This window comes from Salvelinus sp. IW2-2015, linkage group LG20, assembly GCF_002910315.2.
Source record: "Salvelinus sp. IW2-2015 linkage group LG20, ASM291031v2, whole genome shotgun sequence".
Classification (NCBI taxonomy): Eukaryota; Metazoa; Chordata; class Actinopteri; order Salmoniformes; family Salmonidae; genus Salvelinus; species Salvelinus sp. IW2-2015.
Genome location: NC_036860.1, coordinates 44976905 through 44990608, shown reverse-complemented (window position 1 = coordinate 44990608; position 13704 = coordinate 44976905). Strand labels below are relative to the sequence as shown.

Sequence of the window (13704 nt, the reverse complement as noted above, 5' to 3'; positions counted from 1 at the left end):
TTGTGTTGCATCCATTTTATTGAAAATACATGTCTCTGTTTCAGTCATTAACAATAGTTGACAGACTTCATATACACAACATATGTCCAAGGCAATACTGTAGAAAATGTTGCAAAAACATATTTCTAATGTTATAAAAAAAGAAAATTGTCAAGTAATCAAAAGGTATTATCTGCCAGCAGAAATTGTTGTAATGTTTAACAATATGACGCCCTCTAAAACGGTTCATTACATTATTAGTCGGACATTAATGCGTCATAACACTGTATGAGTTGTCATTATTTAGTTCAGTTGAATTAATTCAAAAATAGAAAAGGGATTGAAAACTGCAAAACAAGTGCAGGTAATCATTTCTGACTTTGTCCTTGTAAATCGTCACGCGTCGTCATGTTATCAAGATGATTAGTTCAGTTGCCAGCATAATTTATTAGCCCATGGCCACTGTTCTACACTGTTATTTTATTGCACACTCCCTTGAAGCAGTGGAACAAAAGCTATATTTTGAAAATGAGTGCAACCCTTGATGATGATGCACAAATCTGAGGACTGAATTTTGAAATATAGTGATTACTGTATAAGCTGGTTTCACTGTGAGGCTCTCACTGCTTCTCCACCTTCTTCATTTTGACCAACCTGTTAAGGCCGGCAGACTCATAAAACAATTCCTATGACATCACAGGTCAATTCCTCCCCCCTTGTTGACTGTCCTATCTGTCTGTGGAACTGCACCTGTCTATGGGTCTTCCAACAGTTTACCTTCTCCCTGAGAACGATGCTTTTGATGCTGGGCAGGAGGTGGAGAATGTTGCTGGGCAGAGACACCACCCCTGAGTTGGACAGGTTGAGCTCCTGTAAGGCAGCCAGTCCGCTAAACACCTCAGGGTTAAGTGGTCTCAGCCTGCTGTTGTGGGACAGGTCCAGGACCTGCAGGCTGCTCAGCTCACTGAAACTTTGGAGCTGGATGGAGGTGAGCTCAGACAACCCACTGAGAGACAGGTAAGCCAGATCCCTTAGCCCTGTGAAGCTGTGCCTTTCGATGCTGAGGATGGGGTTGCCGTCCAGGCTCAGAGACCTCAGAGGGAGGCCCTGCAGCTTGGGCACGGCCCTCAGACGATTCCCTGCCAGACTGAGGCTCTGAATGTTAGGAGGGCTTAGCACCTGTGGATCCCTAGTTGTGACAGTGTTCAGCAGGTTGTTAGACAGGTCCACATTGAGAGGTCTTGCACCGTGGCCCTTGTTGGAAAAGACCTCCAGGCTGACCTCCTGGAGCCTGTTGCCGCTCAGGTCCACCTCGGCCAGGGGCAAGCCAGAGAAGCAGCCGGGGGCTAGCTCCTCCAGGGTGTTGTGGCTCAGGTCCAAGGTCTCCAGGTAGCGCAGCCTGGAGAAGATGCTGCTGTTGAGCCTGGAGAGGAGGTTGTTGCTGAGGTCCAGGCTGGCCAGCGTGGTGTAGCCCGGCCCAGAGAGCATGGAGTCAGCGATGGTGTGGATGGCGCTGGAGGACAGGTCCAGGGAGGAGGTGTCCAGGGGGATGGAGATGGGGACCACCAGGCCATGACCACGGCCCACCCCACTACAGTCGACCCTGGTCAGGCTGAAGCTGTCGAACAGGCCGAAGCTCTCGACTTCACAGCGACAACCCGGGTGGCAGTCCATCACTGCAGCCACATAGTGAAGGACGAGCAAGAACCAAACACTCACACCCAGGAAACTGGACATAGCAAATCCTGAGGAAGACGCAACATGTTTGATTAAATTATGTTTTCATTTCATGAATTCATTACATTCCTATTCAAGAATTTGGTTATTTAGAAGACCTACATTATTACCGTCTTCAAATAAGAACTTTTTTCCTCTTAGAATTAATGTAATGTCCCTCAGGACAAGTTCAATCATACACTCAAATGCACAGAGAACTAACATTAACACTTTTACTATTTCTGTTGTCAAGGGAGATGAGAAATACTGAGGAAAGTACTGTATATTTTCAGTATAAATTGCGATATGGTTTTTGGTCAGGGTAAATAACTTTCTCTGTGGGTGAAGCATTGGCTTGACTGTTGTAAATCATACAACCGTCTCTGTGTTCATTCATCCACCATGTATGCACCTATCATAATCTCACATGGAGGGACCACATTTAGAGCCACTTAATATTTTAAAAAACACATATTAGTCAAAAATCATCATTAATGACCCTTTCCCTTTAATTAACAAAAGCAAACCGTACTGATTTKACCTAGTTTTTTGGCTTGCTCCTCAAGAAATGCTGGCGCCCATGACAGAAGCCAAACGTGAGTTGGCTTGGGGGTGTGGTTTGATGTGTGTGTTTCTTGGGTGTGTCCTTCACACCACCAAGACACACCCATCTGTCAGAACATTTCCCACACCTATCTGTCAGAATCAATCCCCACAAACAAACCTCCTGCAGGTTGAGTTCAATAATATACATGCAGATGTATGGTGATATGCCGGAGGAAGCTTTGAATAGGTCAGTAGCCTACAGAGCAATATGAGAAGAATGCAATTGCTGAATTTATGTAGATATTCTAAACTTWGTGTTTTGATCATTTTTTTATGTAGTAACAGGTCCATGTAGAATAAACAACCCTTTACAAATACCATTGAAGCAGGTAGCTGCAGTTGTTATACCAGAGATGTTCTGCAAATATAACAAGGTGCACCTCTCACCTTTCATTGTCATACCCAGCCATTGCAGATACTGTACCTATCTGCATTTTGTSAGGTGGTAATGAGGCTACCTTATCTAACATGTCAGAGTGGTCATACCTCCGCGTGTGGTGTATCGAATATAACAGGAGTTCCTTCCCTGATCCTGGTGCAGAATACACAGGGTTTCTCCCTCCCCATATTGACTGATAACATTCAATAATAATAAAAAGACAATACAAGTAAAAGTTGTGTCTTAACATTTTAATGCCGAGTGCCAGGTCTCTCCATTTAGAGACATCAGTGTCAAGCCCGTCTGTCAGTCTCGACTTCATCACATAATCTTGCAAGTGTATGTGCTGGCTCCATACATGTTTCTGTGAACACATAGTCACTGTTTTATTACCAATTACAGTTAGGATAGGTAATATCTGACACACAAACTGGTACTATGTTAAAGTTTGAACAGGTCAGATAATACCTACCCAATTATGGTCTCCCCATCAAACAACCGAGGCTGGCGACTGGCAAACGCATCTACAGTCCTCTCCATCTGTAGAACTATGCAGAGTTGAGGCAAAGTTCATCAGTGACATATGGAATGAAAAGGGTGTTGCAAATACTGGACATTTCTGCTGTACTGTATTATTAGTAATTACCTTCAGTCCCACATTGATGGGCATGGCAGCATAGATCAGATCCTGGCCCCGCATCAAAGATACTGGTCAGTCACACACAGACACTGATTAGATTATCAATGGTGGTTATGATTAGTATGGTGGAACCAACCTTATCGATGCATTCACCTTTCTRTTTCACTTTAGATATCATGATCTGTGAAGTGAAATAGAATGGTAAATGCAGCGATCAGGCTGGTCCCACCAGGCTAGGTTACGAAGGTGAATTGGGACAAACCTCGAAACTGTTTTGACCTTTGACCAGGTCAAATGTCACCAACCTAATTCAAGTGTTCTCCCTGTTCCATTTATAGGAAGGCTCACAGCGAGGGATGTCTGCGTGAGTCTGAGGGTCCCCTAGCTGACCTTCTCTATGATGCATGTTCGGCTGCAAACTGGACATCTCTTGAACAACTGCAGCTAACTACATAACCAGCAATAGCGTTATCTAACGTTGTTAGCTAGCTAAGTTATACCAGAGATGTATATTCCAGTATCTCTGGTTATACTCACCAGGCATGGTCAATCCGTATAAGGATTTTCAGTCTGACGTCCTTTGAACGCGTTGGGGGCGATGAAACAACGGAGCCCCATTCAATGAAGGGAAGCGGAGTGGGCGGAGGGGCAATTTGCACGTGGCGCTTGGCAAAAGGGGCCATGATTAGTTTATATAGTTGTAATCCAAACCCAACATTCATTTACTCACGGATACACTGAGGTTCCAAACTCTGCTWTAGACAAGACTGACTTTATGACCCAAATTATCCTATTTACACTTTGTTGTCAATTTTGACACTAGAATAAATGTTTCTGACTCATATCGATGACACATAGGCCGTTTTCAAAGGGATTATTTGCTTTTCAGGGGCAGTCGCTCTTTAAGTACAATAAACTGCTACAGCACACCATAACAACCATCTTTCTTTTCTCTCAGAAGCTACATTTGCACATTGGACATGTTGCGGATGAATCCTAGGCCTACGAGTTTATTCAGTATTCACAGAACATTCTTGTGGCCCTGTAGTAAATCACACTGCTCAAATGTGTCATGCCAACCGGAGAGGTCACACCTGTCCCCACCTCTGCTCCGGGGAGGGATCAGTTGTGCAGTGTGTTTGTGTGTGTGTGCCCGCACAATGGAGTTATGGTGAAATACCCGCCAAGGGGGAGCATTGAGCTCCAGGTGTGCAGTATAAAGCACGGCTCACCCTATCTGAACTCAGGAACTTGAATGAGCTCTATCTATATTCACCTAGTATTTTGCATTGGCAATACAACTATTTTGAGTATTATTAGGTTCCATATTAGATCAACAGAACAGTAAAAGTAAAAGGTACCTTATTAGAAAATGACRTAAAAGGTACCTTATTAGAAAATGACTCAAGTAAAAGTCAACCAGAAAATCCTACTTGAGTATCCTACTCAAATTCCTTATATTAAGCAAACCAGACGGCACCATTTTATTTTTTATTTACGGATAGCTAGAGGCACGCTCCAACACTCAGACATATTTTACAAACGAAGCATGTGTTTAGTGAGTCCGCCAGCTCAGAGGCAGTAGGGATGACCAGGGAATGTTCTCTWAATAAGTGTGTGAATTAGACAATTTTCCTGTCCTGCTAAGCATTCAAAATGTAACGAGTACTTTTGGGTGTCAGGGAAAATGTATGGAGTAAAAAGTACATAATTTTCTTTAGGAATGTAGTGAAGTAAAAGTTGTCAAAAATATGAATAGTAAAGTAGAGTACAGATACCCCCAAAAACTACTTAATTAGTACTTTCAATTATTTTTACTTAAGTACTTTACACCACTGTCTTTTAAGTTGTTTTTAATTAACTAATTAACAGACTTATTTGAAACTGAGTGCATATACTGCGTGTATTTCCTGTCCTGACAACATTTCTCCTCTCACAGCCTCTATAGATAGATATGGAGTTGGCCAATAATTCACCAAAATAGAGGAGACCTGTTATTATCACCTCATCTACAATTATCACATCTACAATTACGGCATCCCTTTCCTTTCTCTGCTCTGCCATTCTCTCACCACCACCCTTTTGCTTTCACTGTTCAAAGCATCACTAACTAAAACTACATCCTTTATCCTTTCTTTGAAGAGCAAAAGGTGTGTAAAGGCCATTGTATTATTATCTTGACAGATGGATGTTACTTTTTGGTCATAAAATAAAAGGGAAGTTTGTGGATTCTGAATAAAAGTATTTACTTGATACGAAACAAATCTAAATTCTTTATTGCATGATTGGACTTATGTAAGCCATGTATGCTTTTGAATCTCTCATGTTCAGATAATTAGCCTATACTACAACAGGGAATCACATAGCAGACTAAACTCCACTCCATGGTGAAGAAAGTTTGAGGAACTTCATCAGAATCTTCCTTCACCAAGTTTAGTCCGCCAGGAATCACATAGACAGCAATGTTATCGGTGTGATCCGTTACAATGTTTCAAAAGTCAACAACAATTGTACTTTCCTCCAGACATAATAGCCTCAGAAAAMAAGTTAACTGTCTTTTTAAAAGTTCAGGACACATTCTATGGGTGATTTGAATGCAATGTAAAGTGCTCACCTTTCTTGGAGAATTGTACCACGTTTGTGGCACTTCTTCAGTCGATATCTTAAGATAGATCCCGTTGCGATGGCAAGAGACAGTATTATGTTAAAACAGACTGTCGTTTACATTTTTTCCTCTTTGTCTGCTTCCCCATCTGCCGTATAACTTTTCACCAGTACATTCCATGTAACGACTTTCACGCAAGCAGAAGTGTGCAGCCCATTTTAACCAATTTCTAACCTCGGTCTTCTCAGATTACTTTTGCGGAAACGCTCGTGCCATAGCTCACGATGCAAAACCCACTGCGGTCAAGCTATCCGCGCTGTAGAATATGAATGCGCCAATGCACTGAACATTATGGTATCACGAGGAATAGCCTATGCTTGACAGGGAAGACGATCCGATCACTGAACCTCTTCAGATTTAGTGTYGCCAGTGAATTGTGTGACGATTATGTGATATGTTTATACCCAGTAACTTCATTTAATAATTGAGGCAAATTATACTGACTTTATTCACACTTTTTTGTTTCGGTTTCGGTAACAACATGCATCACACGCGGAAGCACATGCCTCCCAGGCAGTAGTTCGGCTAGATCCTATTCAGTGATTGGGATTCCACAGAACTAGGATTGTGTTTGGATCTCTTGAAATAGGTCAGAAATACGGTMTCGAAGCAAAGAAACAGCACTTTATGAAAGCACAAATTTGATCAAAATCATTTTCTGATTAATAAAGCTATGATTGGATTTTTTTAATGATCATAACCTATTGTCAAATATGATAATGTATAAGATTTGGATGGTCATGATTTTATTTGAAGAGCTAATTCAAATAGATTGCCAATACAAGTAATTACTGGGTTAGTTTAATCTCATATTCCAAAAAATATATATCCCATATTGGAGACTCAATGAAAGTTTAACATACTGTTTCAAATATGTAGCATTTAGAAAATACACATACATGGCATACTTAATAAATAAGCAATAAGACCCGGGGGGGTGTGGTATATGGCTAATACACCCTGGTTAAGGCCTGTTCTTAGGCACGACGTGAAGTGAAGTGCCTGAATACAGCCCTTAGCCATGGCACAGTATATTGGCCATATAACACAAACCCCCGAGGTGCCTTATTGCTATTATGAACTGATTATCAACATGAATAGAATAGTAAACAAGTATTTTTGCATCATTCCCGTGGTGTATTGTCTGATATACCAYGGCTTTCAGCCAATCAGCATCCAGGACCCAAACTACCCGGTTTATAATGGCATTTATCCCATGTTGGAGACTCAATGAATGGACCTTTTCAAATACAGTGCATTCGGAAAGTATTCAGACCCCTTCCCTTTTTCCATATTTTGTTACGTTACAGCCTTATTCTAAAATGGATTTAAAAAATGAAAAAAATCCTCATCAATCTACACACAATACCTCATAATGTCAAAGTGAAACAGTTAATTTTTTTATTTTTGCAAATGTATTTAAAAAAAAACAGAAACACCTTATTTACATAAATATTCAGACCATTTGCTATGAGACTCGAAATTGAGCTCAGGTGCATCCTGTTTCCATTGATCATCCTTGAGATCTTTCTACAACTTGAAGGGAATCCACCTGTGGTAAATTCAATTGATTGGACATGATTTGGAAAGGCACACACCTGTCTATATAAGGTCCCACAGTTGACAGTGCATGTCATGCCATGTTGTCAGTGCATGCCAAGCCATGATGTCAAAACTATTTTCCGTAGAGCTCCGAGACAAGATTGTGTCAAGGCAAAGATCTGGGGAAGGGTACAAAAAAACTTCTGCAGCATTGAARGWCCACAAGAACACAGTGGCCTCCATCATTCTTAAATGGAAGAAGTTTGGAACCACCAAGACTCTTCCTAGAGTTGGCCGCCCGGCCAAACTGAGMAATCGGAGGAGAGGGGCCTTGGTCATGGAGGTGACCAAGAACTCGATGGTCACGCTGACAGAGCTCCAGAGTTCCTCTGTGAGTGGCCAGACAAAAGCCATTCCTCAGTAAATGGCACATGACAGGCCACTTGGAGTTTGTCAAAAGGCACCTAAAGGACTCAGAACATGAGAAACAAGRTTCTCTGATCTGATGAAACCAAGATTGAGCTATTTGGCCTGAATATCATGCGTTACATCTGGAGGAAACCTGGCACCATCCCTACTTTTCAACCTGGAACAGTCCTAATCATACGTCATCCGAGTGCGCAGCTGAACAACGTATGCTGGAAACATTCGATTTGTTATTTTAACTAAAACATAACCAATTTGTTAAACGTAAATACCAAACCTGTTTTTGCATGGATTTCGCAGCGCAGTTAGCTTTTAACCGCTAGGACCGCTATTTATTATCCCGGAATCCTGCTTAACTGACAGGTTAAAGTCTGCTTGAAAGAGCTGCTAAACTGCTAATGTTAGCCATCAAGCTAACGAAGTTAGTCCCAGATTAGTTTTCCAATGGAACCCTCTTTGGAGAAGTAAATGAACGGTTCCAGCCCTGTAGGAGCTGTATCTACTACGCTTTGTTTCAGTGCAAACTGGATCACTCAGAGTTCCAATGCGGCAAATTGTTTGCTTGCCGAGGATCTTAGGCTTGAGGTGGCTTCCTTCATTACACAGGTAGCCAGCCTACGTAAGAAACTGGGGGAAATGCAGAGTGGAATGTTKACCTTTTCTATGACGGTGGCTGGACGGTGTTTGCGCATGTTGGATGCATCTCCGTCTTGTCATTTGTTGTTATCCGACTGGCCGGTGTTGCCCGGAGTCCGTTCACCAGGGGAGCCATCTCCTGCCTCTCCTCCCCCATCTGATAGCGGAATCAAAAGAGCACAGCAAGAGGAGCATGGCAATCAACAATGGTTACATGTCACAAGCCGTGGAAGCCGAAGACAAACAACGACTAGTTTCACTGTCCTAGAGCCTGATCTTCGAAACACCTTCGTCGCTGGGGGTACCGGTGTCTGTGGCCGCTGTGCCTACTCCTACTCCTTCCCCTACCATTTCAAAGTCGACATTGGCAAACTTCCGTCCCTGCTCTGAATCGAGCGGGCTTTCTCCATCTGTCGGAGACCTCCACCATCCTGTGAAGCGTGGGAGTGGGTGGATTTCCTCATCCTTCTCGCCAGCTGTGATTTTGGGCAGCTCCATGGTAAGAAATGTGACTGTTCCTGGTTCAAAAACAATGTCCTATCCTGGAGCTTGAGTAAATTACATTACTAAGCTGCTCCTGAATGTACTACACCAGGACATGGACATTGATTCTATCATAGTCCATGTGGACATTAGGAAGGGCAGCTCTGAACAGTTGAAACTGGATTTCAAAGAGCTGATTGACTCTCTGCTATACACTAATTAAAGACTCATCATATCTGGCCTTGTTCCCTCTCTGAATCGTGTAATTCTTCACAACTGGCTATGTGATTATTGCAGCTCAAAGGGTGTAACTTTTGTTGACAATTTTGATGCTTTTTGGAAACAAAACACGTTTTATTAAGAGGATGGGATCCACCCAAATCATTTGGGTTCCTGGATCCTTTCACAGCATTATAAGGCTGTGTTGAGACAATGTCTTATCAATGACCCAAGCCCAGCTCAGTTAATCTCTACCATTGTGTCACTGAGTCATCATAATGCTTATAACAGGGGCATTGGTAGAAAAATTATACCAGGGAAATTGGTAGACCCAATGTAAGTAACCTAATTTATGTCCCTCCAACTGCCCCGAATGCCTCTACTGATTCTATAGCTATTGCATGCAGCAATCATGTGCCAATGAACCGGATGTATGCTGTTAACACTGAGGTGGTGAACCCTAGTAGGAAGTCCACTGTGTGCAGCTCAYCCTGCACTAACATAAATAACATGAGAGTATCTACTTCTGCTAAGCTTCCCAGTAAAGCAATGAAAACAAGCAAGCGTCACAGAAAAGTGCTGAAAATAGCCCACGTTAACATATGTAGCTTAAGAAACACGGTTCATGAAATTAATAACTTGTTAGTAACAGATTACATTCATATTCTCTGAAACTCACTTAGACAATACCTTTGATGATACAGTGGGATAACATTTCCAGAAAAGACAGAAATGCCAGTGGTGGAGGTGTTGCTGTTTACATTCAGAACCACATTGCTGTAAAGATTAGAGAGAATCTCATGTWAAGTACTGTTGAAGTAATATGGCTACAGGTTCAATTGCCTCTGCTAAAGCCCATTATTGTTGTCATGCCCTGATCTGTTTCACCTATCCTTGTGATTGTCTCCACCCCCGTCCTGGTGTCGCTTATTTATCCCTGTGTTTCCTGTCTCTCTGTGCCAGTTCGTCTTGTCAAGTCAACCAGCGTGTTTTTCCCCGTGCTCCTGCTTTTTCTTATCTCTCTTTTTCTAGTCCTCCCGGTTTTGACTCTTTCCTGCCCTGACTCTGTACTTGCCTGCCTGACTATTCTGCCTGACCTGACCTCGAGCCTGCCTGCCACCCTGTACCTCCTAGACTCTGACCTTGTTATGAACTTTTTGCCTGTTCACGACCATTTTCTTGCCTGCCCCTTGGATACTAATAAATATAAGAGACACAAACCATCTGTCTCCCGTGTCTGCATCTGGGTCTYGCCCTGTGCCCTTGTAATTGTGGGAAGCTGCTATAGAMCACCAAGTGCTAACAGTCAGTATCTGGATAACATGTGTGAAATGATTGATAATATATGTGATATCAACAGAGAGGTATATTTTCAAGGTGATTTAAATATTGACTGGCTTTCATCAAGCTTCCCAATCAAGAAAAAGCTTCAAACTGTAACCAGTGCCTGCAACCTGGTTCAGGTTGTCAGTCAACCTACCAGGGTAGTTACAAACAGCACAGTAATGAAATCATCAACATGTATTGATCACATCTTTACTAATGCTGCCGAAATGTGCTTGAAAGTAGTATCCAGATCCATCGGATGTAGTGATCACAATATAGTAGCCATATCTAGGAAAACCAAAGTTCCAAAAGCTAGGCATAATATAGTGTATAAGAGGTCATACAATAAGTTTTGTAGTGATTCCTGTGTTGTTGATGTAAAGAGTATTTGTTGGTCCGTGGTGTGTAATGAGGAGCAAACAGATGTTGCACTTGACACATTTATGAAATTGCTTATCCCAGTTACTAATAAGCATGCACCCATTAAGAAAATTACTGTAAAAAAATGTTTAATCCCCGTAGATTGATAAGAAATTGAAGAATTGTATGGTTGAGAGGGATGAGGCAAAAGAAATGGAAAATAAGTCCACCTGCACAACCGATTGGCAAACGTACTGCAAATTGAGAAATKATGTGACTAATCTGAATTTAAAAAAGAAGAAGAAACTWCACTATGAAACCAAGATAAATTACATAAATAATGATAGTAAAAAGCTTTGGAGCACCTTCAATTACATTTGGGRAAAAAAGTCAAACTCAGTTCCATCATTCATTGAATAAGATGGCTCATTCATCACAAAACCCACTGATATTGCCAACTACKTTAATTATTTTTTAATTGGCAAGATTAGCAAACATAGGCATGACATGCCAGCAACTAACGCTGACACTACACATCCAAATATATCTGACCAAATTATGAAAGACAAGAATTGTAATTTAGAATGCCGCAAAGTGAGAGTGTATTGTTATTGTTGTTATCTATCAACAATCACAAGCCACCGGGGTCTGACAACTTGGATGGAAAATTATTGCCACTCCTATATGCCATATCTTCAATTTAAGCCTACTAGAAAGTGTATGCCCTCAGGCCTGGAGGGAAGCAAAAGTTATTATGCTACCTAAGAATAATAAAGCCCCCCTCAAATAGCCGACCAATCAGCCTGTTACCAACCCTTAAAAAGTTTTTGAAAAAATTGTAATTGACCAGATACAATGCTATTTTTACAGTACACAAATTGAGGCTTTCAGCAGGCTTATAGGGAAGGACATTCCACAAGCACAGCACTTACACAAATGACTGATGATTGGCTGAGAGAAATTGATKATAAAAATATTGCGGGCGCTGTTTTGTTAGACTTCAGTGCAGCTTTTTACATTATCGATCATTGTCTGCTGTTGGAAAAACGTATGTGTTATGGCTTTACACCCCCTGCTATATTGTGGATAAAGAGTTACCTATCTAACAGAACACAAGGGTGTTCTTTAATGGAAGCCTCTGTGTTGTTGTTTTTGTCGCACTGCTTTGCTTTATCTTGGCCAGGCCGCAGTTGTAAATGAGAACTTGTTCTCAAARAAAACTAACATAATACAGATAGAATCAGGAATTCCTCAGGGCAGCTTTTTAGGCCCCTTACTTTTTTCAATCTTTACTTTGAGTAAAGCCAGTGTGTCTATGTATATGGATGACTCAACACTATACACGTCAGCTACTACAGTGACTGAAATGACTGCATCCCTTAACAAAGAGCTGCAGATAGTTTCAGAATGGGTGGCAAGGAATAAGGTAGTCCTAAATATTTCAAAAACTAAAAGCATTGTATTTGGGACAAATCATTCACTAAACCTCAACTAAATATTGTAATAAATCATGTGGAAATTGAGCAAGTTGAGGTGCCTAAACTACTTGGAGTAACCCTGGATTGCAAACTGTCATGGTCAAAACATGTTGATACAACAGCAGCTAAGATGGGGAGAAGTCTGTCCACAATAAAGCGCTGCTCTACTTTCTTAACAGCACTTACAACAAGGCAGGTCCTTCAGGCTCTAGTTTTGTCGCACCTGGACTGCTGTTTAGTCGTGTGGTCAGGTGCCATAAAGAGGGACTTAGGAAAATTGCAATTGGCTCAGAACAGGGCAGCACGGCTGGAAAAAGGGGTCTGAATACTTTCCGAATGCACTGTATATAGTCAGCAAACTCAATGATTAATAAAGAACAACTACTCATCTATCTGTGTTATGGATTAGAAGCATTCTTACTGTACCATTTTGAAAATGCAACCCTCCAACCCTACTTAAATCGCATACTTAATAATGGCATTTATCCCACATTAAAGACTAAATTAAAGGATTGTTCAGTAGCTGTGCGTGGGTAAAAACACTGGGGAAGCCAGAAAAAAAGGCATAATATAACTTATGTGCAGTGATAATTGCGTTGTTTGCTCTATAACCTGTTAGTTCATATGCCTTGCAACCGTGATATATAGGCCTGAAGGCCGAGACAATATGAAGACACAGTGGCAGAATAAATCACAAAACCGGAGAACAACTTCTGTACGGTGAAGTCCACAAAAGCATATGGCATGTAACAGACAGTTACATGACCTATAGTATGGTCAAGCAAGTTAATGTTTCCGACATTTTCKGGCCACTAAACAACTATTGATTGAGAACCACGGAGAGTTACAGCAAGTCGCAAAGACACCAGGAGCTGCCTCTACTATTCCAGCATCCTTTCAACATCATCAAATCACCTATGCTTAGTTTAATACAGTGACAACWAAAATATACCAAAAACAATTTAGTGTGTGTGTGCGTGCGTGTGCATTTGTGCAAGTAGAAAAAAACATGTTAACTCACCCGACTCACCCTAATGCCGTCCTCCTCTCTTTCATGTTGATGAAACGGTCTATCACTCTGTCATACAATACACGCTTACATTTTTTCATTGTCCTAGGMTACCTGGCTAAAATGCTTGCTTGCTAGCCTAACTTCCATTCATAGGCAACATTAGCCAGTTAACATTAGCCTTCTACATCTAGCTACATATTGAACTTCCATCCTCTAGGCCAGGGGCAMAACAATATA

The 13704-nt window shown here is 41.5% G+C and overlaps 1 protein-coding gene across 7 annotated transcripts; it reads right to left on the bottom strand.

Moving 5' to 3' along the window:
- LOC111981456 (tsukushi) lies at positions 1-6271 on the bottom strand. Of its 7 annotated transcripts, XM_024012728.2 has the most exons (6): positions 5935-6270; positions 3858-3985; positions 3327-3388; positions 3153-3228; positions 2929-3044; positions 1-1724 (listed from the first exon to the last, which is right to left on the bottom strand). In XM_024012728.2, exon 6 carries the CDS (start codon positions 1714-1716, stop codon positions 652-654), a length of 1065 nt encoding a protein of 354 aa, XP_023868496.1. In that variant the 5' UTR covers positions 1717-1724; positions 2929-3044; positions 3153-3228; positions 3327-3388; positions 3858-3985; positions 5935-6270; the 3' UTR covers positions 1-651. The 7 variants fall into 7 exon arrangements, with proteins under 7 accessions (XP_023868496.1, XP_023868501.1, XP_023868500.1 ...); XM_024012733.2 differs by lacking the exon at positions 2929-3044; XM_024012732.2 differs by lacking the exon at positions 3327-3388.
- Positions 6272-13704: the final 7433 nt, after the last annotated feature.